This window comes from Cetorhinus maximus, chromosome 5 (genome assembly GCF_964194155.1).
Source record: "Cetorhinus maximus chromosome 5, sCetMax3.hap1.1, whole genome shotgun sequence".
NCBI lineage: Eukaryota > Metazoa > Chordata > Chondrichthyes > Lamniformes > Cetorhinidae > Cetorhinus > Cetorhinus maximus.
The window spans coordinates 18,098,188-18,125,454 of record NC_135883.1 but is presented as its reverse complement, the minus strand read 5'-3'; the positions used below and the strand labels follow the sequence as shown (position 1 = coordinate 18,125,454).

At 42.1% G+C, this 27,267-nt stretch overlaps 1 protein-coding gene across 6 annotated transcripts in view; it reads right to left on the bottom strand.

Annotated features, from left to right (window-relative positions):
- Positions 1–27,267, bottom strand: part of klhl29 (kelch like family member 29) — a 529,985-nt gene that overhangs the window by 62,218 nt on the left and 440,500 nt on the right. For all 6 annotated transcript variants that reach the window (XM_078541558.1, XM_078541553.1, XM_078541555.1 and 3 more), the window contains 2 exons: positions 17,748–17,930; positions 10,147–10,327 (listed from right to left, as the gene is read on the bottom strand). In XM_078541558.1, coding sequence (XP_078397684.1) covers positions 10,147–10,327; positions 17,748–17,930 — 364 coding nt within the window. The remainder of the gene's footprint in view (positions 1–10,146; positions 10,328–17,747; positions 17,931–27,267) is intronic.

Here is a 27,267-nt window from a genome sequence, read left to right as displayed (position 1 = left end):
TCTCCAATGCTCATGGGAATGGTTTGGAAAAGGTCTGCCTGAGTTTCCAGGCTTATGGGTGAGCTCACAGCTGTCTGCTGTGATGGCTGCATCCCAGGCTGTGAGGATTCTCTACTCCTCCAAGTGTGTTTGCAGGTTGGAGGGTAAGCAATTTTAAAATTTCTCTAACAATACCAACTCACGCAATCCCTCATAGCTGCATGGGATTCTTAGGGACCTTACCCATCGGTCGGATGCGAGTTGCTTCAGTCATTGAGCTCGATGTGAGTTTGTGTGGGCTTCTTATGAGTGTTTTGCAATTTCTGGCAATATGCATCTAGGACTAACTCATAGGTACTTAGGGTGGCAGCCTTGGCATGGTCATAATTCATGGACACATCAAGGGTCAGTATTGAGTAGTCCTCTTGGGCTCTTCCTGACAGCTGCCCTTGAATTAAAAGCATCTAAATACCTGATGGCCATTTTAGCTGTCCTGCTACTTTCTCAAAAGTGGCAATAAATGACTCCACATCACTCTTCAAATTTGGGAATTAATCTAGCACACCTGAAGGCCTCAGAGTGGTTCTGGGTTAGAGAGGAAGGGCTGCTACCGGGAAGAGAAAGATTTCCCCTCTGACTCTTGGGCCCCAGTGAAACCAGTAATTAGCTGTGAATAGTTTTTTTTACAGTCAGTTTCAGTGTTTTAAGATCAGATTACTCGCAGGTTGTTGACTAGACACTTATCAAAAACTTACATCAAACTTACTCTTAAATATATCAATTAAGCTTTTTTTAATAGAAGAAAATAAGTGTTCTATTATAAAAGCAAAAAACTGCGGATGCTGGAAATCCAAAACAAAAACAAAAATACCTGGAAAAACTCAGCAGGTCTGACAGCATCTGCGGAGAGGAACACAGTTAACATTTTGAGTCCGTATGACTCTTCAACAGAACTAAGGAAAAATAGAAAAGAGGTGAAATATAAGCTGGTTTAAGAGGGCGTGGGACAGGTAGAGCTGGATAGAGGGCCAGTGATAGGTGGAGATAGCCAAAAGATGTCATAGTCAAAAGGACAAAGAGGCGTTGACGGTGGTGATATTATCTAAGAAATGTGCTAATAGGTGATAAAAGTGTTCTATTATGTTGCCTAATTGGGCTAGTTCATGAAAGATTTTGGGCAGGATTTTGCCCTTGGCGTGCAGGATTGGCAGGAGCGGGTGGGGGCAGTCAGGAAGCCGAATGCCGACCGCTATCTGCACCGCACCGTAATTTCATGCTGGCAGGCCAATTAAGGCCCGCCCAGCGTGATATGTGAGCGGCAGCGCTGAGCACTGCCTGTGTGGTTGGGGGGGGGCGGGGAGGCGAGTGGGCTGAGCGTGAACTTTGCGCATGCGCATGAGTGAATGCTGCATAATCTCCCTGAGGCACGAGAGATGAAGAGATATTTTTAAAAATAATGAAATAACATAAAAATGTAAAAAAAAATGTTTCTAATGAAAAAATAAAGTTTTTATTTTAATTTTATTTGCTTTTGGAAACCTCATCCCGCCTGTGGATGAGGTTTCCAAAAAATGAAAAGGCTGCTTGGCCTTTTAGCCTGCCCAACTGTTAGGTTGGACAGGCAGCAAAAAATTTACGTTAATTGCTAACTTAATGGCCTTAACAGGCCTTTTAATTGTCGGCAGGTGGGCTGTCAGCTCTGGCGTGTGCCCGCAGACCCAACTATTGCGCGACTGCGCGTTGACGTCGGCACACTCGGCTGACGTCAAAGCGCATCATTTCACGCTTGAGCTGGTCGGGCATGCGCCCGCCCACCAAAGTGAAAATTCTGCCCTTTATGTTTGTGATTATTCAAGTAAGTCTGATCACAAGTTGTTGCCATTTTCTAATGACAATGGTGACAACTTGTCCATCAAACTGCATCACACTTTGAGACACAACATTGTAATGATGAGGCAGAGTGGTGGCAGAGAAAGAAAGTAAAAGAAGCAAATCCTGTACTCCGATCCCTCTACCTCGTGGGATATACTGCCCCATGTGCCCAAAGATCTGTGGGTCAAGAACTAGCCTGTTCAGTCACATGAAGACCCATGGTAGAAACTTGCGATCCTGAGTAGATGTCATCCTCAAATTGAGGCACAGTTGATGATGTTTCTTCAGAAACTTGACGCATAACTTCACTCTGGAAAACCATGCAATTTCAAACACAATGTGTACCCAGATTGCTGATTGCATCCAAAGTGGAAACTCTATCCCTGTTTTTCTAGGAATAAGAGTGATATGAGCAGCATTTATGCTGATATACATATTGTAAAGCCAATTTAACCACGTGTTGTGCTTTTAACACCAGTTAGTCAATTATAAGAGAGTAGATCCAATTACTCTATTCAGGCACTTATCAATTCCCAAATATCATGTAGCGTGGTCATCTGAAATAATAAATTACACTTAGAGCAGACCTTAAACTTTACTGGTTACTTAAAAGACCCTATCAGAATATTGCAAACTTGGCATTTTTGATGATCAGAACATTTGTTGTGTCATGAAAATATAATAATTCCCATAATATTATTGTAAAAGCAGGGTTTGGATAGTTTCTGTGTGTATATGTGTGTGTGTGTGTGCGATTTAATTGAACTGGAGACAGCTGATCTGGAGGCTTTGATTCATCAAAAGAAGCTAGGTTTGAAATGCTAAATAAGTAAACATGGCTGAAGTCTTGGAATGTAAGGTGAGGAGAATTTGCATTTTTAGATAAATCAAAGCAGTTTGAATTTCAAAGAGATGGTAGGATGTTTATCCGCAGCCAGAGAAGCTAGGCCAAGCAATGTGTTTATTTTTCCCAAAGGTTACTGACAATATTAGCACCATTAAAAGTATTATATTATGAGAAAGGTCAAGTTCCAGACATATGGAAACAATGCAATTTACATTAAAAGGGAGAAACATGTATAAAGGAGAATGAGGCTGTGTGTCAGGGGAGGCATTGTAAGATCTAACAGAAGTGTGAGAAGCTTCCAGTATTTGTGCATTAAACCTGCTGTCTATAGAAACCAAAGCTGGGAAAAGCCATTTTGAATTCTACTGTCCAGGGTATTGAGTTAACTTGCTGGCACCTGTTTAATATCTACTTTTTTTTTTACTGTTGCCTTAATGGGGGTGTAACTGGAAGTCAGATTAATTAGGGGTTTTAGGAGTTATTATAATAGTAATTTGTAGACCTATGTAGGTGCTTGAAATCTTTTCTTTTGTTAAGAAATGTTTAATTTAGGTTTCTAAAAAATCTCTGAAGTCTTGGTGGACTTATTACTTCTGAATTCAGGGCACGCATCTTGAATAAATACAAATTGCAAAACTATTGTGATAGTGTGATCAAGTTTCCCTCGTGGATTTGATCCGTATGGCATACTTCATCTGCCACGTCATAACAGTTATCACATTAGATTTCAGCTAGGAATATCTGTCAAGAAAGCAAGCATGGTGGTGCAAATGGTGACAATCCTTGATGTAGGGATATTACCATTGCGCTCTGTGTGCTATTTGAATTTGTTTATTAAACAAGTTCAATTATTGGGTTGATGTATATGTTAAGACAGGGCAAAAAGGAGTTTGTTGTATGAAGTAATTGCTACAAATATCAGGAAGAGTAATTCCATCCACATAGTTGCCAAAATGGGAACCTTTCCTTTAAATAAATCTTCTCAGCATGTGTGCCTAGGTAGATCTTTTAGACATCAGCTGGATTCCTGAGTTGACAGCCTATGTCATAGCATCATAGAATCCTATAGTACAGAAGGAGGTCACTCAGTCTATTGTGCCTGTGTTGGCGGTCCAGGTTAGTCCCAAACCCAGCTTTTTCTCCACAAATATGTTTATTAGTCTTCTTCAACTACATGAGGAAAGCAAAGTACTGCGGATGCTGGAAATCTGAAATAAAAACAGAAAATGCTGGAGAAGCTCAGCAGGTCTGGCAGCATCTGTTTTGAGCTAACAACTCTGAAGGAGAGTCATATGGACTTGAAACGTTAACTCTGTTTCTCTCTCCACAGATGCTGCCAGAACTGCTGATCTTTTCCAATATTTTCTGTTTTATCTCTTCAACTACATGTTCAATTGTCTTTTGAAAGTTCTTACGGAATCTACTTCCACTGCCCTTTCATGTAGTACATTCCCGATTTTAACAGTCCTCTGTGTGAAAAGAAATCCAATTTTCAACCTAGTTCTTTTGTTATTGATTTTAAATCTATGGCATCTGGTTACCAATCCACTTGCCAAAGGAAACAGTTTCTCCCTACTTACTCTATCAAAAACCTACATAATTTTGAATACTTCTGTTCAGTCTCTCTATTAACCTTCTCTGCTCTAAGGAGAATAATCCCAGTTTCTTCAAGCTCTTCGCAAAACTTGAAGTCCCTCGTCCCTGGTAACATCCCACTAAAATTGCTCTGCAGCCTTTTAAAGAGATCATTCCTGGTGCTCAAAATTATACACAATACACCAGCTGAGCCCAAACCAGTGATTTGTAAAGGTTTAACTCGCCTCCTTGCTTTTGCATTTAATGCTGCCATTTAAAAAACTAAGTATCTTAACTGCTTTATCAACATATGCTGCAACCTTCTAAGATTTATGGCTTAAATTTTTCCCGCGTCGGGTGGGCTTGGTGGGAGCGCCCAAGATCGGCTCCGCACTGCCATTTTACACGGGTGGGCCAATTAAGGCCCACCCAGCGTAATACGCGAGCGGTAGTGCTCAGCGCTACCTGTACGGGCTGAGGGAGGAGGGAGGCATGCGCGCGAATGAGTGCTTCAATCTCCCTGAGGCATGGAGCTGCCTCAGAGAGATTGAAGCGCTTTTGAAAATAATAAATAAAATCAATAAAAATTTATAGAAACATGTTTTTATTTTTCAGGCAAACTTTTTATTTAATTCATTAAAGCTTTAGGAAACCTCATCCTGCTCGTGGATGAGGTTTCCTGCAAAAAGTAAAGGCTGCTTGGCCTGTTTGCCTGCCTGCCAACCGTAAGATTGGATGGGCAGCGTTAACTTGACATTAATTAATTCGTTAATGGCCTTAATAGGCCTATCAATTATTGGCGGGTGCACAGCCGACTCTGGTGTGCGCCCGCCAAATGAAACATCGCGAGACAGCGCGATGATGTCGGGATGCACACCCGACGTCATCGCGCGTCATTTTACGCACCGGAGTGTTGGGCCCGCCCCCGCACGCCGACTGAAAAATCCTGGCTTATGAATATGTATCTCCAGTCCTCTGCTCTTACACTGCCACCCTGCACCTACCATCAAAATTAGTACAACTTAGATTATACTGCCTCTCCATATTGTTCTGCCAAAAGTGCATCATTTCACACTTACCCATATTAAATTGATCTGTCAGGTGACTGCTCATTTCACCAGTCTGTCTATGTCCTTCTGAAGTCTGCTACTATCCTCCTCACTATATCTTATATTACATCATCCTTAAACTTCAAAAGTGTACTCTGCATAACCAAGTTCAGGTAAAAACTCCAAGCAGTTTTCTGGCCTCACCACAATAATGATGCGGCCCTCAATGTCACAAATGACTATGACCATGATAAATTATGACCTATCTTGACCTATCTGCAGCCTTCAACACAGCTGACTGCACCATCTTCCTCCAACATCTCTCCTCCATTGCCCAGCCCTTGTTTGGTTCTATTCTTATCTATTGAATCATTGCCAGAGAATCACCTACAATAGCTTCTCTTCCCATTCCTGCACTGTTACCTCTGGAGACCTCAAGGACCTATCCTTGGCTCCTTCTATTTCCTATCTACATACTGCTCCTTTGTGACATCATCCAAAAACACAGCCATTAGTTTCTAAATATACGCTGATGAAACGCAACTCTACCTCTGCACCAACTTCCTTGACCTTTCCAATGTCTCTAAATTACCGGACTCCCTGTCTAACATCCAACACTGGATAAATAGAAAGTGCCTCCAACTAAATATTGGGAAGAACAAAATTGTTTTTGGTCTCCAACACAAACTTCGTTCCCTAGCCATCAACCATATCGCTGTCTCTGGCAACTGTCTGAGGATAAACCTTAATGATATTGTTACTCCCTCCTCTTCTACTGCCACATTAACTTCATCCCCTTCTTTTGTAATGACAGATGCAAAGCACTCATTTAGTGCCTCAGTCATGCTCTCTACCTCCAGCAGAAAATTTCCTTCTTTGTCCATAACCTACCCCACCATTCCTTTTCTATCCTATTACTTAAAAACATTTTTTGGGTTCCTTTTATGTTGCTTGGCATTTTTTTCTCTCTCATATTCTCCCTTTGCCCTTCTTAAATGCATTTTCAATGTCCCCCTGCCTTATGCTCAGTTTTCTATTGTATTCTCTCCCTGACATTTGTCATAACCCAGAAGGAAAAAAACAGTAAAAAACTGGGAAATAAGAATACTGGTCCAAACTGGTCTCGTATACCTTAAAATGGAACACCAGTAAAACTGGAAAATATGAGATAAAAGCAAAAAACTGTGGGTGCTGGAAATTCAAAATAAAAATAAAAATACCTGGAAAAACTCAGCAGGTCTGACAGCATCTGCGGAGAGGAACACAGTTAATGTTTCGAGTCCGTACGGAACGAAACATTAACTGTGTTCCTCTCCGCAGATGCTGTCAGACCTGCTGAGTTTTTCCAGGTATTTTTATTTTTGTTTTGGAAAATATGAGTACTAGTCCAAACTGTTTTTTTTCTTCTGGGAAACCCCCTTTCTCTGTATGTAGAAATATTTCCTACTTTCACTCTTGAAAGATCTGCTTCTGATTTTTAGACTATGCCTCCTAGGGTCTAGAATCCCCAACCAGTCCAAATTGTTTCTCTCTATTTAACCTATTTGTTCCCCATAGTGTCTTGAAAACTTTGATCAAATCACCTCTTAACTTTCTAAACTCTAGGGAATACAACCCAGTTTTATGTAATCTCTCCTGATAATTTAACTCTTGGAATCCAGTTAGTGAATCTGTTGTAATCCTTCCAAAATCAACATGTCCTTCCCAAGGTATGGTGCCCAGAACTGAACAGTGTACTCTGAACACCATACAGCTTTGCATAGCTATAGCATGACTTCAAAACTCTTGCATTCTAGTCCTCTAGATACAAAGTCCAGCATTTAATTGGTCTTTTCGAATTTTTTCTGCACCTGTCCATGACATTTTAATAATCTATGCACCTGGATCCCTAAGTTTCTTTTGGAGCTCCACTGCTTCTAGTTTTTCACCATTTAGGAAGTACACTCTCCTATCCTTTTCATGTCCACATGGATGACCTCACATTTGCCTACACTGAAATCCATTTGTCATAGTTTTCCCATTCATTTACCCTATTCATGTCTCTTTGCAATTTTATGCTTGCATCTACATTCTTTTGTGTCATTGGCAAACTTGGATATTTGGTTTTTTATCTCATCATCTAAGTTTTTTATTAATACAGTGATTATTTGAGGCCCCAATGCAGATCCCTGTGGGACACCACTAGTCGCATCCTGCCAATTAGAGTACCTGCCCATTATCCCTGCTCTCTGTTGCCTGCTGCTCAGCCAATTTCCTAACCAGATCAATAACTTATCCTCAATTCCCTGAGTTTCATCTTTAGCCAGCAGTCTCTTATGAGGGATGTTCCTGAATGCCTTCTGGAAGTTCATATAAATAACATCCATAGGCATTCCCCTGTCCACTACTTTAGAAACGTTCCAGTGCAAACTCAAGAAATACAAAATCTGCTCATTCACTTCCTTCCACACCACTGGCTAGGGCCTGAAATACTACTGTGTGAGACACCAATATATTTCTACATCCCCCAACTATCATACAGTATTTGCTGCTCAACATGCGTTTCCTTTACACTGGGGTAACCAAACACTTTGCTGGTCATCACTATTCTGTGGTCATGTCAGACCCTTGGTTCCCTGTTACTTGCCAACTCAATTACTGAGTCACTCCCACTGTGACCTCTGAGCTGTTCTGATTCAGGTCAATACAAGGTCATGAAACAACACCTATCATTTCCTTAAGGCTAGAGGACTGCAATGTGCTTCATATTCACTTTAATAACTTCAGGCCTTAACTACAGCTATAAATTTCTCTACCAGGAAATGGATGTCCCAGTATTTATAGGGGTGGTCAGTGTTCAGAATGCATTGTTGCTTGGGCCAATCTGCTTTTTGTCTTCTCCCACATTTCCGGACCTGCTGAAATTTGTTTTCTTTAGCTCCCAGTTTGTCATGCTTCCATTTCTACCCATCTCATTCCTTATTACGTGAGCTACTCTTACTTGCTCTATGTCTGATTTCTGTTTTGAATGACTTTGATATCTCTCACTATGCTTCTTTTTGCTTCAAGCTAATATTAGGTGCCATTTGACCACCTCCTGTTTTCCACACAAGCACTTTACGGGTGTCTGTGTTCTCTCCCCTTTCCCTTTATTCTGTTCCTTTCTAAAGGCTGTTTATCTTTATAATCTTAAGCTTAATATCCTCCAATTCTGTTGAAATGCCAACACCTGAAATGCCAACTTGTCTGTTCTCTCTGCAGATGCTGTCTGAATTGAAGACTGTTTTAAGCACTTTAATTTTGTTTACAATCAGACTAACTTTAATTCTCAAACAGTGTCCTGTTGCATTTTGGATCTGCTGTAGATCCCTCCTTGGGTTCCATGACATCGGTCTCTCCTGTAAGTGGCCCGAGTATCTTATGTTGGATGGGAATGGATTCACAGTGCCCTATATCTACTCATATCATGTAAGCTGGGAGATTTTGGACCTGAATCAGATATTCTGGTCTGATGAAAGGTCATTGACCTGAAACATTAATTCTGTTTCTCCCTCCACAGATCCTGTCTGACCTGCTGAGTATTTCCAGCATTTTTTTGCTTTTATTTTACATATTGGCTTCTTTCACTCGAGTATTTCTTCAATTCGTTTGAAGGCAGGCTCAACAAACATTTGGTGTTGCAAACACGAATTGTTAAACTGCTTTATTTTACAGAAATTGTAGATGCAGGGTAATAGGTATGATCAGATTCACTGGATTCAATAGGTACAACTTATCTTTGTAGAATAATACAAAATAAAGAACATGCCACACTTCACTACATTAGTGAGTCATCTTACTTGATTTACTTGAGCTGCATGTTAATGCAAAGATGTTAAAAAAACTCACAGCTTTCCCTTTTAGAAGTCTTGCCTCCCATTGCAGTCTACTGTTATTAAGAACCTTATTCCAGTGGTCAGCTTTTAGTCAAACTGAGTAATCCCCTACTCAGGAACAGAATCCATCAGTACAACTTTGCAATGACTTCTGATGAGAGCAAATAGCATTGTCACAATAGTACTGAGTATGAATAATCACTAGAATGTTAAATTACCTTTCAAGGTTGGCAACACATAGTTTCAGATGTGGCATCAAGGGCCTAACTTACATGCCTGTCTCTGTTGTTCAGTGAATTTAACCCATTGAGAGATAAGCTTCACTCAGCCGGAGCACTTCTAACATACTTCCAGGTCTCCCCATAGCAGTATTATTAGAAATTACAAAAATGTCAGAGTTCAGACATCAAAGGCATTTTCAATTGGTTTCAGGATCATTTTGACTTTGTATAGAAGTAATAAATCAAGCAAGATGGTCTAAAGTAGTTACACATTTTTTTAAATTCATGGAATGTGGGCATTGCTGGCTAGGCCAGCATTTATTGCCCATCCCTATTGCCCTCATTCAGAGGGCATTTTTAAGAGTCATCCTCATTGCTGTGGGTCTAGAGTCACATGTAGGCCAGACCAGGTAAGAACGGCAGATTTCCTTCCCTAAAGGTCACTAGTGAACCAGATGGGTTTTTACAACAATCGACAATGGTTTCATGGTCATCATTAGACTTTTAATTGTAGATTTTTATTGAATTCAGATTTCACCATCTGCTGTGCTGGGATTCAAACCCAGGTCCCCAGGGTATTACGCTGGGTCTTTGGAATACTAGTCCAGTAACAATACCACTTTGCCACTGCCTCCCTTTGAAGAGGACAATACTGAAAATAATAAATTATTTTGTCCATCATTACTTTTTTGGATTACATTTCAATAAATTTAATTTATCAGTTATTTCAGGTCAGTTTTGATTTTTACCTTTCAACGTGATTAAGATTTCCAGAGACACCAATTCCACCGAGAGTGTAAATTTTCCCATCATACACCAGGCTATTGTGTCGACACCTAGGGACAGTCATTCGTGAAACTAGGTTCCAATTATCCAGAAGGGACATGTAACACCAGACATCAGCGAGTGTGACACCAGACTCCATGCCACCTGGGACAATGAGAGCAGATATAAGAGTCAGAACGAAAGCAATCCACACTACTTGATTGCCAAGGAAACAAAATGCAAATTCCAATTATAGAGACTTTATTACCATAATTTCTAGTTCTGGTCCATTAAAAACTAAATGTGATATAAATTAGCTTACAATTCTTTAAAAAGGATTATATATCTGTTCAAAAAGAACTCTGGACTTCAGAAGGCTGCAATACCTCATTTATTTCATTGCAATTTATTTCATGAGCTTGAGCTTAAAAAAAATCAGCACCTCGATGGTCGCAAGCATGAATGTGCTCAGAAGTACAGCTGGTAGGAGACTGACAGTTGACTGATTTATTCAGCAAGTTTCTAATTTTGGCTGAATTGTCAAAGGGAAGTTTGAAGAAGATGACAGATACTTCCCCAAAGGTAGGTACGGACTCCCTATGACTGCTGTCATTGATCTCCCAACACTTAGATGCAAATTGTGTTACCGTTTACCTAAGGGCATGTTTCAAGAACAATCTGCTTGTTGCACAAAGAAATCAACAGTAGATATAAACAAAAATCAATTAATGATTTTTCCAAAAATAATTAAACTCTCAAATCCTCATAGGTTGAAGTCATACACCTTCTACTTCAACTCAGAGAAACCTATTAGTGCTTGCTGGGAAATTATCTCAACACCACATATTCAGAGTCCTCAGATCCAAAGACAGTTTTTCCAGAATGGCTGAAAGGAGCTATGTGGCTGAAATCCAAGAGTGGCCCTCAAACCATTTTGGCTGAAGAACCCCATGACAATTGGATTAGTACTCACAGACCTCCATCCAGATTATAATATGATAAACTCCTTGCACGTTTACATTTCCGAATGTGAAGTTCACCGGTGTCCTGTTAAAGGCACTTGCAATTTTATCAGGGCTGTAAAAATTGATGTGATTGGTGATCTGAAGTCTTTTATCTTCCCTTCAGCTGCAAGCTAACTACAGGTTCAGCAACATGTCTGTTAAATATTTCACTGTATAACATCTCCATGCTCTCCCTGGAGTGGGATTAGGCTTGGTGCTTGCTGTTAGGAACACTGACACCATTTTTTATTTATTTCATTCATGGGATGCGGGCAATGTTGGCTATGCCAGCATTTATTGCCCATCCCTAATTGCTCTTGAGGCAGTGGTGATGAGCTACCTTCTTGAACCTCTGCAGTGCATGTGGTGTAGGTACACCCACAGTGCTGTTAGGGAGGGAGTTCCAGGATTTTGACCCAGCCACAGTGAAGGAATGGCAATATATTTCCAAGTAAGGATGGTGTGTGGCTTGGAGGGGAATTTCCAGGGGATGGTGTTCCCAACTGTCTGCTGCCCTTGTCCTTCTAGATGGTAGTGGGTTTGGAAGGTGCTGTCTAAGGAGCCTTGGTGAGTTCCTGCAGTGCATCTTGTAGATGGCACACACTGCTGTTACTGTCCGTCGGTGGTGGAGGGAGTGAATGTTTATGGATGGGGTGCCAATCAAGTGGACTGCTTTGTCCTAGATGGTGTCAAGCTGCTTGAGAATTGTTGGAGTGGCACCCATCCAGGCAAGTGGAGAGTATTTCATCACATTTCTGACTTGTGTCTTGTAGATGGTGGACAGGCTTTGGGGAATCAGGGGGCGAGTTCATCACCACAGGATTCCTAGCCTCTGACCTGCTCTTGTAGACACAGTATTTATACGGCTAGTCCAGTTCAGTTTCTGGTCAATGGTAACCCCTAGGATGTTGATAGTGGGGGATTTAATGATGGTAATTCCATTGAATGTCAAGGAATGATGATTAGATTCTTTCTTGTTGGAGATGGTCATTGCCTGGCACTTATGTGGTGTGAATGTTACTTGCCACTTGTCAGCCCAAGCCTGAATATTGTCCAGGTCTTGCTGCATTTGGACATGGATTGATTTAGTGTCTGAGGAGTCGTGAATAGCACTGAACTTTGTGCAATCATCAGCGAACATCTCCACTTCTGACCTTATGATGGAAGGAAGGTCATTGATGAAGCAGCTGAAGATGGTTGGGCCAAGAACACTACCCTGAGGAACCCCTGCAGTGATGTCCTGGAACTGAGATGACTGACCTCCAACAATCACAACCATCTTCCTTTGTGCTAGATATGACATCAACCAGCAGAGAGTTTTCCCCCTGATTCCCATTGACTCCAGTTTTGCCAGGGCTCCTTGATGCCACACTTGGTCAGATGCTGTCTTGATGTCAAGGGCAGTAATTCTCATCTCACCTCTGGAGTTCAGCTCTTTTTTCCATGTTTGAACCAAGGCTGTTATGAGGTCAGGAGCTGAGTGGCCCTGGCAGAACCAAAACTGAGCGTCAGTGAGCAAGTTATTGCTAAGCAAGTGCCACTTGATAGCACTGTTGATGGCCCCTCTTCCATCACTTTACTGGTGATGGAGAGTAGACTGATGGGGTGGAAATTGGTCAGGTTGGACTTGTCCTGCTTTTTGCGTCCAGGAGATTCCTGGGCAATTTTCCACATTTCCGGGTAGATAGCTGTATTGTAGCTGGACTGGAACAGTTTGGCAAGGTGTGCATCAAGTTCTGGAGCATAAGTCTTCACTACCATTGCTGGGATATTGCCGGGGCCCATAGCCTTTGCAGAATCTAGTGCCTTCAGCCGTTTTTTTGCTATCATGTGGAGCGAATCAAATTGGCTGAAGACTGGCATCTATGATGTTGGGGACTTCCGGAGGAGGGCGAGATGGGTCATCCATTCGCCATTTTTGGCTGAAGATTGTTACAAATGCTTCAGCCTTATCTTTTGCACTGATGTGCTGGGCTCCCCATCATTGGTCATGGTTGCCTAGTCTTGAGTTGCTGAATATGTTCAAAATCTAACTCATTTAGCATGGTGGTAGTGCCACACAACACGATAGAGGGTTTCCTCCATCACAAATTTCAGGCGTAACCCTCCACCTTCTTATTCTTAGGCAGTCCCCTGGGATTGAGGATGACTTGCTTCCACTCCAGTTTGCTAGGTTCTGTAATGACTGATCAGTCCAATGCACGATCTGCAGACTCTGCCACATGTGGGGCAGGTGGTGCTTGAAGGGTGAGGCGCTGTGGGCCAAGAGCAGCAGCAGAATTGTACTCAACCACAATCTGTAACCTCATGGCCTGGCACATCCCCCACTCTACCATTACCACCAAACCAGGAGTTCAATGAAGAGAGCCGGAAGGCATGCCAGGAGCAGCACAAGGCATACCTAAAAATGAGATGTCAACTTGGGGCAGAACATTTGCTAAATAATCCTCAATGTGCTAAGAATTACGCTGACAACCAATTTAAGATTGTCAGTCGGGCTCACATGCGGCCCATTTGTGTGTACTGGAAGCTACATATATTAATACACAGAGCCCTGGCCCTTGCAGACAGAAAGAACATGTAAATACATTGTGCCTGTTTCAGCTAAACAAAGTAAGTGACAGCCATTCGCTGACTCATTCCTGAGGGCAATGTCGTGGCCAATCAGGGTCAAGCTGCTGGGCTAAATTTCAAACAATGCTTGACAGTTACAGTCACAATCAGTGGTATATTCTCCATGGCAACACCACTTGCCAATCAATCAGCACTCTCTTCACATAAAGTATAAATTGTTGTTTTCCCCTTATATTGGTATTCTTGCAAGTGTCCTGATGGGTGCAAGATGAAATGCTTAGATAAGTCTCTTTTTCCAGCAATGCTTAAACATCTTTGTTAGCTTGAATATAAAATTTTTTTAAATACGATTTTATGTGTTGTGAGAATGTTATATGCAAGAAAAAAAAATTGTGTTTAGTGTCCGTAGTGTACATGAGATAAATTTCATGATAATGGCAATATATATAGATAAAGACAGAAGTAGCTGTCTGTGCATATGCAGTGAGAGAGAGACAAAAATTATTTGTTTTCATTTGTTCTTTGGATGTGGGAAACCCTGGCAAAGAAGTATTTATTGTACACCCCTAGTTGCCCTGAGGACATTAAAAGTTAACCATATGGTGGGACTTAATTGAATCAAGTTTACATGCGACTAAGGAAGGATTGCAGGCTTCCTTTGCTGAAGGACTGTAATCAACAAGTTGGGTTTTAATGGCAATGTGCCAGTAACGTGCACTGTAAATATAGAGCAAAGGCTTCAGAAGGGCAGCTCCACCATGCCAGGATTTCAGATGCCTTTTGAATTCATTTTTCAAGTGGTATTTTTCTGTTAATTAAGCTGAGAAGACTTTGGGTTAGATTTTACATTTACCTGCCTGTTTGTTTGAAGAGGGGGGGGAGGAATCATAAAATACAGCGCATGGTCTTTCCACTGCCTTCCTGCCCGTCCCCGACCTGTCTCCCATTTTACAGGGAGTGGTGTAAGTATCCAGTACCCTGCCTGCCCTTGGCCCTATTGAGGCCTTTAAAGTGGCCTATTAATGGTATCATCTCCCAAAATTCATACCCACTTTCACTGTCTCCACTGCCACCACCCCCCGGCCTCTTAAATCTGACCCTGCAACCCCCTCACCCGCCTCACTGGGGCCTGCCAGCCAGGCCCTGCTAATAGCTTGGGCTTCTCTTCAACGCGCCCTCCATAACCACCTCTTCTTCGGGGTCTGGCTGTAGTCCTAGCAGTGGCCTCCGCTCGAACCTGGTGCCACTGGGACTACAAAGCTGTTGGCCAATCAGATTGGTGGGCAGCTTTCTGAGGCGGGACTTACTCCCCAGACTGGGGCAGAAGTCTCACCCTGGGCCAATTAACTCCTGTCGAGCAAAAAATGGCTGTGGGCAGCAGACTTTTTCGTGGGCATGCTCCTGACCGACTTATAGCCGGGGAAAGGAACAGGGAACATGGGACCCTGTAAAATCCAGCTCTTTATTTGGAAACTGTGAACAACTCAACCTGGAAATTGCATAATAGTTCCTCCATTATTTCATTTCCAGGTTTGTAACATCAATATGAAAGAACATTTGCATTTATTTAGCCCCTTTCATGACCACAGCATGACCCAAGGTGCTTCACAACCGATTAAATACTTTTTAAAGTGTACTTGCTGTTATATAGACAAATGCAACAGCTAATCTGTCAACACCAAGGTCCATCAATTAGTAATGCGTGGTTAAAAGATAAAACATCTTGTAGCTGTCTTTGTATATAAACTTGTGCTGTTTTGTATGCACCCTTCTTGTTTACTTTTTCTAACTAAATCTAGTTAGTTGATTTGGAATCTGAGTCTCGCTCACGTGTGGTGTTTTCATACATCTTCCAAGTAGCTTGGACAGAAAGAAAGTCAATTGGATACTAGTTAACTAGTTATCTGGGACCATATGGGATAGTCAACACCTATAAAGAAAAAAAAGTCAGGTTTTGATGTTTTGGGGACAATAATTGTCCTATTCAGATATGGCAGCCTTATCTGAATCTTTTTAAGGACTGTTTTAAGCTGCTTCAAAGTGGGATGTCCAAACCAGGATTATAACTCTTGTCTATGTAGCCAATCTTGCAGAAAAAAAGCATTTAACTTCAAAGTAAACTGACATAAAAGGTCAAGTGGCTGAATTGGAAAGGCAATTTATAAACTGACTAATCATAAGAAATTGGCCAATTTTCATATCCCAGGAACCAAAAGACTTCTAACTCAACTCTTAAAAGAAGCTGTGAGCTGAAAAGAAATTATTCATACAGAATGCAGACATTACGGATTAACTATTTGAATATCCTAACCAAGAAATAGCTGGATTAATCAGACAATGGCATATGTTTGCTTAAATTTAACTGCTTGTCCCATTCATTGAACCCCTGTGATCAAGCCATTAACAGGATTTATATATCAACATGACAAGTCATGACCATGGTTCCAATGAGGCTAGACCTGTGCCCTTGTCCTTTGGAAATGTTAATATTAAAATTGTCATTGGAATGAGACCAATTCATCAACCTGACGATGCTGATAAACCCCGAATTTTCCCTATCAAAACACCTATGTGTGATAATCATTAAACATCGAACATTATTTCCATACAATTTTTAGCAGTTAATGAATGTGCAAGTTTCAAAAGACATTTGGTATTCAAAAAGGTTAATCAGCTCTGTTTCATTTCAGTATGTGTATCAGTGGCAAAACACATGCATTGACTGTTTTTTATGCAGAAAAGGTAGGCTTAATATGTTACAATCAAAAGGCAGGGTTGTGTCAATAATTGTCATTGCGTATGATCTTTGTACTAAAAGAAGGGTGCATTTTGGGACAGCCTTTGGCAGCTTGCAAGGTAACTTGTGGGCAGACTTGTTCATCCACACAGATGGGAACATACTCCTCAGTGTGATCATCGGAGTGATTACTGTTTGAAATTAAGGAGAGTTAAAGGGAACAGTGTATATGAGCACTGTTTGAAATCAAAGAGAACAGTGTACTGACGTTTCTTATCTGTGGTTCAATAAATAGTTAAAAGAATATTGAGTTGTACTGAGTTTGGGAGGCTTGACCATTTCACACTGCCCAAAGTTCCACTTAGTAGTTTTGGTATCATCTTCAAGTCCTGGGAGGGGCTCACCTAGGGTCGCTGCATCTGGCGCAACCAAATAAAAAACGGTGAGGCCTCCTTCGAAAGCGGGCGTCTATCGGAAGCAGAGGGCGCAAGGAGAGGAAATCCTGAGCCAGCAATTCGTCCAAAACTTAATCATCTGTAGTGTCCTGTCCTATTTGCAACAGAAGCTTCCAGGTGCAGATCGGCCTAAGCAGTCAACTACATACCCACCAGAACCCTACCAAACACCTCAGACGATGAACATAGTTATCTTTGCTTTGAAGGACGAACGAGGAGGCTCCACCCAGATGGGTTCAGGTTGGTCTCGAGAATTAGAATATAGGATGGAAGGTGTGAGTTCACCTACCTACACCTGAAACTTTCAGTATGTTCTTTTCACTTTCAACATAGAGCAATTTCTGCTGATAAGTTTTTCATAGAATCTTACAGTACAGGAGGAGGCCATTGGCCCATCATGCCTGTGGCAGTTCTTTCAAAGAGCAATCCAATTCTTCCAACCCTTCTGCTCTTTACACATAAGCTTGCATTAAAACAAAAATCAGGAAAATATTTAAGCTGATTGATTAGGCTCAGAAAAGGACTGCAATTTTCTTAGTCCCACCGTAGCCTATGCTTTATGCTTAGTATTTCAGTGACATCTTTGTTTCTCCAAGCAACCTTGAAATAGTTTAACTATTTAATGTTATAGTTGCATGAACCCTTGTTGTTAATATTTCCAGAGGTTCAATTTTTTATTTTTCCTTTCTTAGAAGTTACATTTTAAGGCTTATGAACGGAATTGACTCTGCAAACTTGGATGCTATTGATTTTAGGTTGACAAAGATCTTCTTCTAAAAAGGTGAAATTTTAAAAAAATAACTGGTAAAGCTTACCTGATAAATAGATGTTGTCGCCTGCACTCACAACACTGAAAAACTCCCTATCGTAGAATGGTAGACTGGCTAACGGATACCATTTGTTGTTTTGTGGGTTAAAACAGCTGACAGCCGTGAGATCTCGTTGGCTCATTCCAATCATTTGACGACCACCAACCAGGACAATTACTTCAGCCACACCTTAAAAACAATTTTAATCATGTAAATTAAGATGGACTCAAAACAAAATGTTCCTGCTTTAATGTTTAGAGGTTCTTAAGTACACTGTCATATTGATAAGCAATAACCCATTACTCTAGGTGGATTAAAAGAATGGGAGCATGTTTCGTTATGAATATGTTTTGGGACTGTCTCTTTAATTTGAGGTAAGATTGAGTAGTGTCAGGGGATCATGTGACCTGATCCAAATGCTGTCTGGCAAGAAGCCTAGAAGGCTTGATGGCTATGGGGACAAAGGGGGTCCAGGTTTACTTACTGTGAAGAAGGTGCTAGATCTGTTCACACCTGTAGACAACGGGAAGAGCAGCTGTGCTGACTGTGGGTAGACTGTTAGTCTCCAAGTCTCACAGGGATACGCTAGGAATGTCAGACTTTATACACACTTATACTTAAAACTCACTATTTAATACCAAGGGTTGGGGGTCTAGAGGATAGCTAATTTGCAATTCTACCTATGTGATTCATGTTGCCATGAAAATGGGCTTTCAGAAGGAGGGAAAAGTCTATGGAATACCATTGTGATATCAGGTTGCAATTTTTCTAATTGTATCACAGACTCACAGAGACAAGTAAGTCTGCAAGAATCTGAGAGAGAGAGAGAAAGAGAAAGAACGAGGCACCCAGTCCTGCTCTAAAGTAGAGAAAATGCTGACTTTGTTGGTCACCATGCAAAACATGGGTGGGAGCTTGTGCTCAGATTGAAGAGACCAAGTTCATGAGGATTTAAAGGAGGCTGGGAGATTTGTCTAGCTTGGGCTAGAGGGACGAATATCCAGTGTAACTTTAACATTGAAAGTCAGTTCTGGGATTAGAAGTTACCTGGCTGGGAAAGGAAAAAGGAAACAAGCCATCGGGAGCTGAGAATAACTTTGGACCGGTTCTTGGAGAATAAAGTGTACACTTAAGGGACAGCATAAGTATAATTGTAGCAGGTAATTTTTGGTCGTGTAAAAAATAAATGGGGAATTTCTTGTCTATAGTTTAGAGTATAAGTTGCTTACTGAATAGTGTCTAGACAGTGTTGGCTTTTGATTTGTTTATTATGTCTTAAGACTTTAAAATCTTGTTGTGTGATCCTCTCAGTATGCTCAGCAAGCTCATGATATGCTCCATCATGCACTATGTTTAAACAGGTGTTATGCCAGTTAAATTAAACAGGTTAACACTTGCCTAAAGTAATTTAGAACAGAATACAGAACAAGTTCAGTAGGTATTTGTACCTGAATGTCACCAACTGAAAACAAATATAGCCCTCTATACCTTTAATTACATTGAAAATGTTTATAAAATTACATATTTATACCCTTTAAAAGGATTTTAGAGATGGTAGGCTTTAAATTCTTTATAGCCTAATGAGTGACAAACTGTTAATGACAGCAATTTATATATAGGGACTAGGCGCTCCATGATGAATTAACACCTTTCATTATACTCTTGGCCACTCTATATATATTTAATTACTGTTAATTTTCTCTATTATTTCTTATTTCTCTTATCAAGTATCCTACTTTGTACTTAATTTATTCAACCCTTCGGTTTGCTACTGTGAAGTTAAATGTAGTCGCTGCAGACTCTCATTCTACTCACCACCCCCACACTCTGCTTAATTTGTCCCTTCCCTTCTCCTCAACCAAGTATTAACAGCAACTGGTATAAGGTTCCACAAGTACACTCTGGTACCTTTTCCAAGTGGCCATGCTTAAATGTAAGCTTTGACAGTGACTCCCAGCAGACCACTGACCGTGGCAGAGGGGCCTTGATGCTTAGGTTCCAACTCATCCTCACTCAGTCTGAGAACTCTGCATAATTATTCCCCTCTATCACAAGGATGCTGAGAACAATTGGAACAATCGTTGAGATCAGGTCAGAACAGTTTAGGAATCAAACCTACTACGTTCCGTTGGCTGCACTAAGAATTGTTTTTATCAACTGAGCTATTAGCAGAGCTTAAAAATATTTTATGCAAGGTACACTTTATTGTAGCATAATTTTTAATCAGCCAGGTTGAACCAGCTTTCTTTCTAATCTTTTTTTTTTTGCAAAAATATACTTTATTCATAAAATATCTTCAATCACATTCCAAACCATTTCAAAAACACCATTACAAGGGTACAATCCAGGTTAAACTTTTACAAAATGTATCACCAGGTGCATCAGTACAAACAATATTACAATCATTTACAGCCTTTCATTTTGAGCTGTACAGCCCGAGGGGCTCTAAACAGTTCCCAGTCTCTCGGTGCGCTGTGGCAGAAAGGTCTTAGACAGCGACCCTTCCCCATTGCGCCTTTGCGGCAGCTGCCCCAAGCTTTAGTGCGTCCCTCAGCACGTAGTCCTGGACTTTGGATTGTGCCAGTCCGCAACAATCGGTCAGGGACAACTCTTTGTGCTGGAAGACCAACAAGTTTCGGGCAGACCAAAGCGCGTCTTTCACCGAGTTGATGATCCTCCAGCTGCAGTTGATGTTTGTCTCGGTGTGTGTCCCTGGGAACAGCCCGTAGAGCACAGAGTCCTGTGTCACAGCACTGCTCGGGATGAACCTCGACAGCAACCACTGCATCTCTCTCCAGACTTTCTTTGCAAAGGCACAATCCACAAAGAGGTGAACAACGGTCTCTTCCCCACCACAGCCACCTCGAGGGCAACGTGCAGAGGGGGTGAGACTCCTGGCGTGTAGGAAGGATCTGACGGGGAGGGCCTTTCTCACCACCAGCCAAGCTACGTCTTGGTGCTTGTTGGAAAGTTCTGGCGATGAGGCATTCTGCCAAATGACTTTGACAGTCTGCTTGGGGAACCATCCCACAGGGTCCACCCTCTCCTTTTCCCTCAGGGCCTCTAGGACGTTACGTGCTGACCACTGCCTGATGGACTTGTGGTCAAAGGTGTTTTTCTGCATAAATTTTTCCACCAGGGACAGGTGGTACGGCACGGTCCAACTACTTGGAGCGTTCCGCGGCAGCGTGGCCAGACCCATCCTTCGCAACACCGGGGACAGGTAGAACCTCAGCACGTAGTGACACTTGGTGTTTGCGTACTGAGGGTCTACGCACCGCTTGATGCAGCCACACACAAAGGTGGCCATCAGTATGAGGGCGATGTTGGACACGTTTTTTCCCCCTTTATCTAGAGGCTTGTACATCGCGTCCCTGCGGACACGATCCATTTTCGACCTCCAGATAAAGCGGAAGATGGCTCGAGTGATCGCCATCGCGCAGGAGTCTGGAATGGGCCAGACCTGCGCCATGTACAGCAACAGCGAGAGTGCCTCACACCTGATGACCAGGTTCTTACCCGCAATGGAGAGGGAGCGTCGCTCCCACATGCCCAGTTTCCTTTTCACCATAGCCACTCGCTCCTTCCAGTTTCTAACGCATGCCCTGGTCCCTCCGAACCATATCCCCAGCACCTTCAGGCCGTCAGCCCTGACAGTGAAGGGGACAAAGGATCGGTCAGCCCAGTTCCCAAAGAACATGGCCTCGCTCTTCCCACGATTTACCTTGGCTCCCGAGGCCAGTTCGAACTGGTCGCAGATGTGCATCAGTCTGCGCACCGACAGCGGATCCGAGCAGAAGACGGCGACGTCGTCCATGTACAGGGAGGCTTTTACCTGAGTGCCTCCGCTGCCTGGGATCGTCACTCCTCTTATGCCCGGATCCTTCCTGATGGACTCGGCAAAGGGTTCTATGCAACACACGAAAAGAACAGGCGAGAGAGGACAGCCCTGCCTGACTCCAGATTTAATCGGAAAGCTATCTGTTTCCCACCCATTGATTGAGACTGCGCTACTGATGTTAGTGTAGAGCAGTTGGATCCAATTTCGAATTCCCTCCCCAAACCCCATTTTGGAGAGCACATCCCCCATGTAGGTGTGCGCTATTCTGTCAAAGGCCTTCTCCTGATCCAAGCTGATGAGGCAGGTATCCACACCCCTGTCCTGTACATAGGCAATCGTATCCCTGAGCAGCGCCAGGCTGTCAGAGATCTTCCTGCCTGGCACAGAGCAGGTCTGGTCAGGGTGAATCACCAATTCCAGAGCGGATTTGACCCGATTGGCGATGACCTTGGACAGAATCTTATAGTCCACATTCAACAGTGAAATGGGTCGCCAATTTCTAATTTCCTCCCTTTCCCCCTTGTGCTTGTAGATGAGGGTGATGATGCCTTTCCTCATGGATTCTGACATACTACCGGCCAGGAGCATACTCTCGTACACTCCTAGCAGGTCTGGGCCGATCAAGTCCCACAGAGCCGAATACAACTCCGCCGGCAAGCCGTCGCTTCCGGGAGTTTTACTCTTCTCGAAGGACTCAAGGGCCTTAGTCAGTTCATCAGGAGTTAGCGGTTTGTCCAGGCTCTCCCGCGTACTGTCGTCTAAGACCTCCATGATAGAGGACAGGAAGGACTGGGAGGCCGTGCTGTCCGTGGGCTTCACGTCATACAATCCGGCATAAAAGGATTTGCTGATCCTCAAAATGTTGGACCGTGATGACTTTACTTCTTTCTAATCCTGCAGAGTACTCATTTCTATGTCAAAATATGCTGATTTGTAAAAAGGAAAGTCTTTCTGTGGTAATCTGAGGTGCAATACACCTTTAAGAGAATGTGAGCAGATTGACCACGTGACTGTATTACCCAATTGCTATGTAGCATGGGCTACAATGTTAACGAGTAGTTTAGAATAGGGTCTGGTTGGAAAAGCAAACATTGCGTTAGTGCTCTGTTACTTGTGTAAATAAACAGCATGTGCTTCATCTTATACTGGTCTCAGTGTCTGCAGTATATTGTTTGCCAACTCACTCACTGGTAGATAGGTGTGCAACCACGTTCGCGAGCAAATTGACTCGACAAAAGGAACATAACAACTGGTGATGAGGCAAAACACGACCAGTCGACGACACAAAGAAAGCCATGAAAATTCAACTGAAGTGAATTAGTTGTGCCTTGCAGGGTAATTGTAAATACAACCCTCATCATAGTCGTCGAAGTTATCTCCCTCCAGCACGCCACTGCCGTATTGAACTGTTTGATCAGACCACCGATGACTGGTCACATTATACTGAACGTCTCGTGTTCTTCTTTTTGGCCAATGATATATCAGAGGAGGAGAAGAGGCAGGCGATCCTCTTATCAACATGTGGCAGTAAAATGTATGGCCTAATTTGTAGTCTAATGGCACCCAACGGCCCAGATTCAAAGAGCTTTGATGAGTTGGTAAACTTTGTGAAAAGCCACTTTCAGCCGAAATCCTCGGTAAGAACGCAGAGTTTAAATTTAATTCGAGGTGTCGCGCCTCCGGAGAGACAATCGCTTGCAATGTAGCCGCCTTGAAACAACTGCCAGAGCACTGTGAGTTCGATTAACAACATGTTAAGAGACCGATTAGTATGTGGGATCAATGAAGACACCATTCAAAAAAGGTTGTTGTCAGGAACGAATTTAGATTTCAGCAAGGTGCTGTGGTTGGTGCTCGCAATGGAGAGCGCAGTCAGGGACTCAGAAGCAATCAAGGGAGCACAAAATGGCGCCGTCCTTCACATCAAGAGGGAAGCACCGGTTAGAAATGGCGCGGAAGTGCAGGGCTCCGTGGAAAGGCAGGAAACAACCACCATTAACAGACCAGCAAAAAGCAATGGTTTACCAGAGAAAACCCACATTAATAATGGCAGAAATGGAACCAGACAGCATGCAAACGAATGACAATTTAGAAGAATCGAGTATTCCTTCCGCCATCATAACGGGCACATTACGCGATATTGTTAAGACAGGTTGGGACAAAATTTTAAGCAAAAAGGTAGAAATTGTGAAATCCACATAATAGAGGAACCAGAAGAAACAGAGTCAGATATTTACTCACTACACAACTTAAAAATGGGTAAAACAGAGCCAATCTACATGACAGTGGAAATCAACGGGAAACCCATCCGAGTGGAGGTGGATACAGGGGCATCCACGAAATAGGAGAACATACATTCAAATATCTGAATGGAGGAGACCACTCATTTAGTCTGGAAAATTCAGATGCAAAATTAAAGACGTATACTGGTGAAGATATATGAGTAGAAAGTATATAAGAACATAAGAACTAGGAGCAGGAGTAGGCAATTCAGACCCTCGAGCCTGCCCTGCCATTCAATACGATCATGGCTGATCTCATTTCGGCATCAACTCCAATTTTCCGCCCTCTCCCCATAACATTTCAACCCGCCACTAATTAAAAATCTGTCTATCTCCTCAAATTTATTCAGCGTCCTGGCATCCACTGCATTCTGAGGTAGTGAATTCCACAGATTCACGACCCTTTGAGAAAAGTAATTCCTCCTCATCTCTGATTTAAATCTACCATCCCTTAGCCTAAAACTATGGCTTCTCATTCTAGAATGCCCCACAAGGGGAAACATCTGCTCCATGTCTACTTTGTCTATCCCCTTTAGCATCTTATATACCTCAATTAGATCTCCTCTCATCCTTCTAAACTCTAGCGAGTATAGGCCTAAACTGCTCTACCTCTCCTCATAAGACAAACCCCGCATCTCTGGAATCAATCTAGTGAACCTCCTCTGAACTGCCTCCAATGCAACTACATCCTTCCTCAAGTAAGATGACCAAAACTGTGCACAGTACTCCAGGTGCAGTCTCACCAATGCCTTGTAAAATTGCAACAACACTTCCCTATTTTTATACTCTATTCCTTTAGCAATAAATGCCAAAATTCCATTTGTACCAATATACTAGCTTTCAGTGATTTATGCATGAGGACACCCAGATCCCTCTGCACTGAAGCATTCTGAAGTTTCTCTCCATTTAAATAAGAAGTCGCCTTTTTATTCTTCCAACCAAAATGGATAACCTCACACTTATCCACGTTAAACTCCATCTGCCAAATTTTGGCCCATTCACCTAACCTGTCCATATCCATTTGTAAATTTCTTATTTCTTCATTGCAACTTACTTTCCCACCTATTTTGGTGTCATCTGCAAATTTAGCTATAGTACCCTCTATCCCTGAATCCAAGTCATTAATATAGATTGTAAATAGTTGGGGCCCAAGGACCGAAACCTGTGGCACCCCACTAGTTACAGCTTGCCATCCAGAAAAAGACCCATTTATCCTGACTCTCTGCTGTTAGTTAGCCAATCCTCTATCCAAGCTAATATATTAACCCTAACTCCGTGTGATCTTATCTTGTGTATTAATCTTTTGTGCGGCACCTTATCAAAGGCCTTCTGGAAGTCCAGATATATTACATCTACAGGATCCCCATTACCCACTTTGCTTGTCACATCTTCAAAGAACTCTAGCAAATTAGGCAAACACGATTTACTCTTCATAGAACCATGCCGACTCTGATGGATATGCAAGGTTCTAGTACAGTATGGAAATCAGTCTGTTAATCTACTCGTAATAGTGATAGCAGGCAGAGGACCGAGCCTCTTCAGAAGGAACTGGTTAAGAGAGATTAATCTTGAGAGGCTGCTGAGATCTCAATCAGAAGCAGGAAATGTTACTGTTGGAAAATGGAGCATGTAAAGACTCAACAAAAGGAACTCGTAGAGGTGATGCTTCAGGACAGAGTTCGAGTTGAAGTCAGTAACCTCCAAAAAGAAAAAGAAAACCTGCTGAAGGACTTTCACATATTGCAAGATTCCCTTCGATCCCAATTTGTACCACTAAAAAGTTACGAGGAAGAACAGAAAGAGTTCAGCATATTCTGGCCGAGATGAAGAATAATTAGCCGAGAAAACACAACAATGCTTAATTCTCCAGGAAACAACTAACAAATATAAAAAAGAAATGGAAGAGCTGAAGAACCAACTATGTGAAAACCAAACAGCCTTAAAAATAGAGATCCCTGCGTTTTCAAAGGAGCTGAGAGATGAGGAAATGCTGGAAGACTCAACCACCAAGTTCACTCAAGTCGAGCTTATACTTGAGCCTAGTCTGGCCAATTGGAAAACTGAAAAGAAGACCGAGATTAAAGTCAGCACTGCCAAGAAGAAAACCCATTATAAGAAGACACGTAGGAAGAAAAAGTGGAATTAATAACAAGGTCTCAAAATTGTTTTTTTAAACAACAGGAAGCTGATCATACCCTGTTGAATTTAGCCTTGCCCAACATCCTGATTTTGAGAACTTTCCTGACAGTTGACCTTCATATTGTTGAACTTGGGGGGGGCGGGTAGCAGGAGTGCTTGCGATTGCGCCTGAAAGAGGGTGAAAGCATTCTCGCTGGAGTCCTCACCACACGTAGAAGGAACTTCCCTTGGTTTGGAAGTCCCTGTAGGATCCATTGAGCCTGAGAGAATTGAAGAAACAAACTTATAGGCTCCTACTGGAGAGCCTAGTAGACAGATGACTCCTGAGAGGGAGACCTCGGCTAAACCATCTGAAGTCGTAGAACTACAACGTTTGACATGTTTGAAGAAGCCTCCAGAGAGACTGAATTTGTAAATGGTTTATTTATGTAAATAGTTGATATATATTAAAGATTGTAAATTGCACTTTCATGTAAAGGGGGAAGCATGTGGTAATCTGAGATGCAATACACCTTTAAGAGAATGAGCAGATTGACCACGAGACAGTATTACCCAATTGCTGTGTAGCGTGGGCTACATTGTTAATCAGTGTTTAGGATAGGGTTTGGTTGGAGAAGCAGACGTTGTAATGGTGCTCTGTTACTTGTGTAAATAAACAGCATGTGCTTCATCTTTTACTGGTTTCTGTGTCCGCAGTATATTGTTTGCCAACTCACTCACCGGTAGGTAGGCGTGCAACTGTGTTTGCGAGCAAAGCGACTCAACAAAAGAAACATAACATTTTCTAACATCAGTTATCCATTGTAGTTCAGCATCTAATGCTACTTATCTCATCTGTGTATTATACTGAACCTGATGAAAAAAGCCTGATGCATACAAATACGTAAAAAAATATACCCCACTTGCTAAATATCATTTAGTTAGAGTTGATTTGTGTTTTGTATCTGCAGCGGTGAAACTGGGCACCACTGCCTCAGAGTCACATGCCTGTAATTCATTCACATTAATCTACACTGGATATATCAGTGGTTGGAAATTTCCTGCCATGTATTTATTTGTCAATCAGCAGTGATAACCTCAGTAAACACCAGTCAGTATTACATGAAGAACTGGTACAGACTGAAAACATAAATATATGTGTCCATAAATGATTGAGGGAAACATTTTAATATGCTCCAACTATCTGTTATTCCAAAAGTTATCCTCTGAACTTGTATAATATTTGGGCCACATTAGAACACTTCTGAATGTCATATGTAGCAAA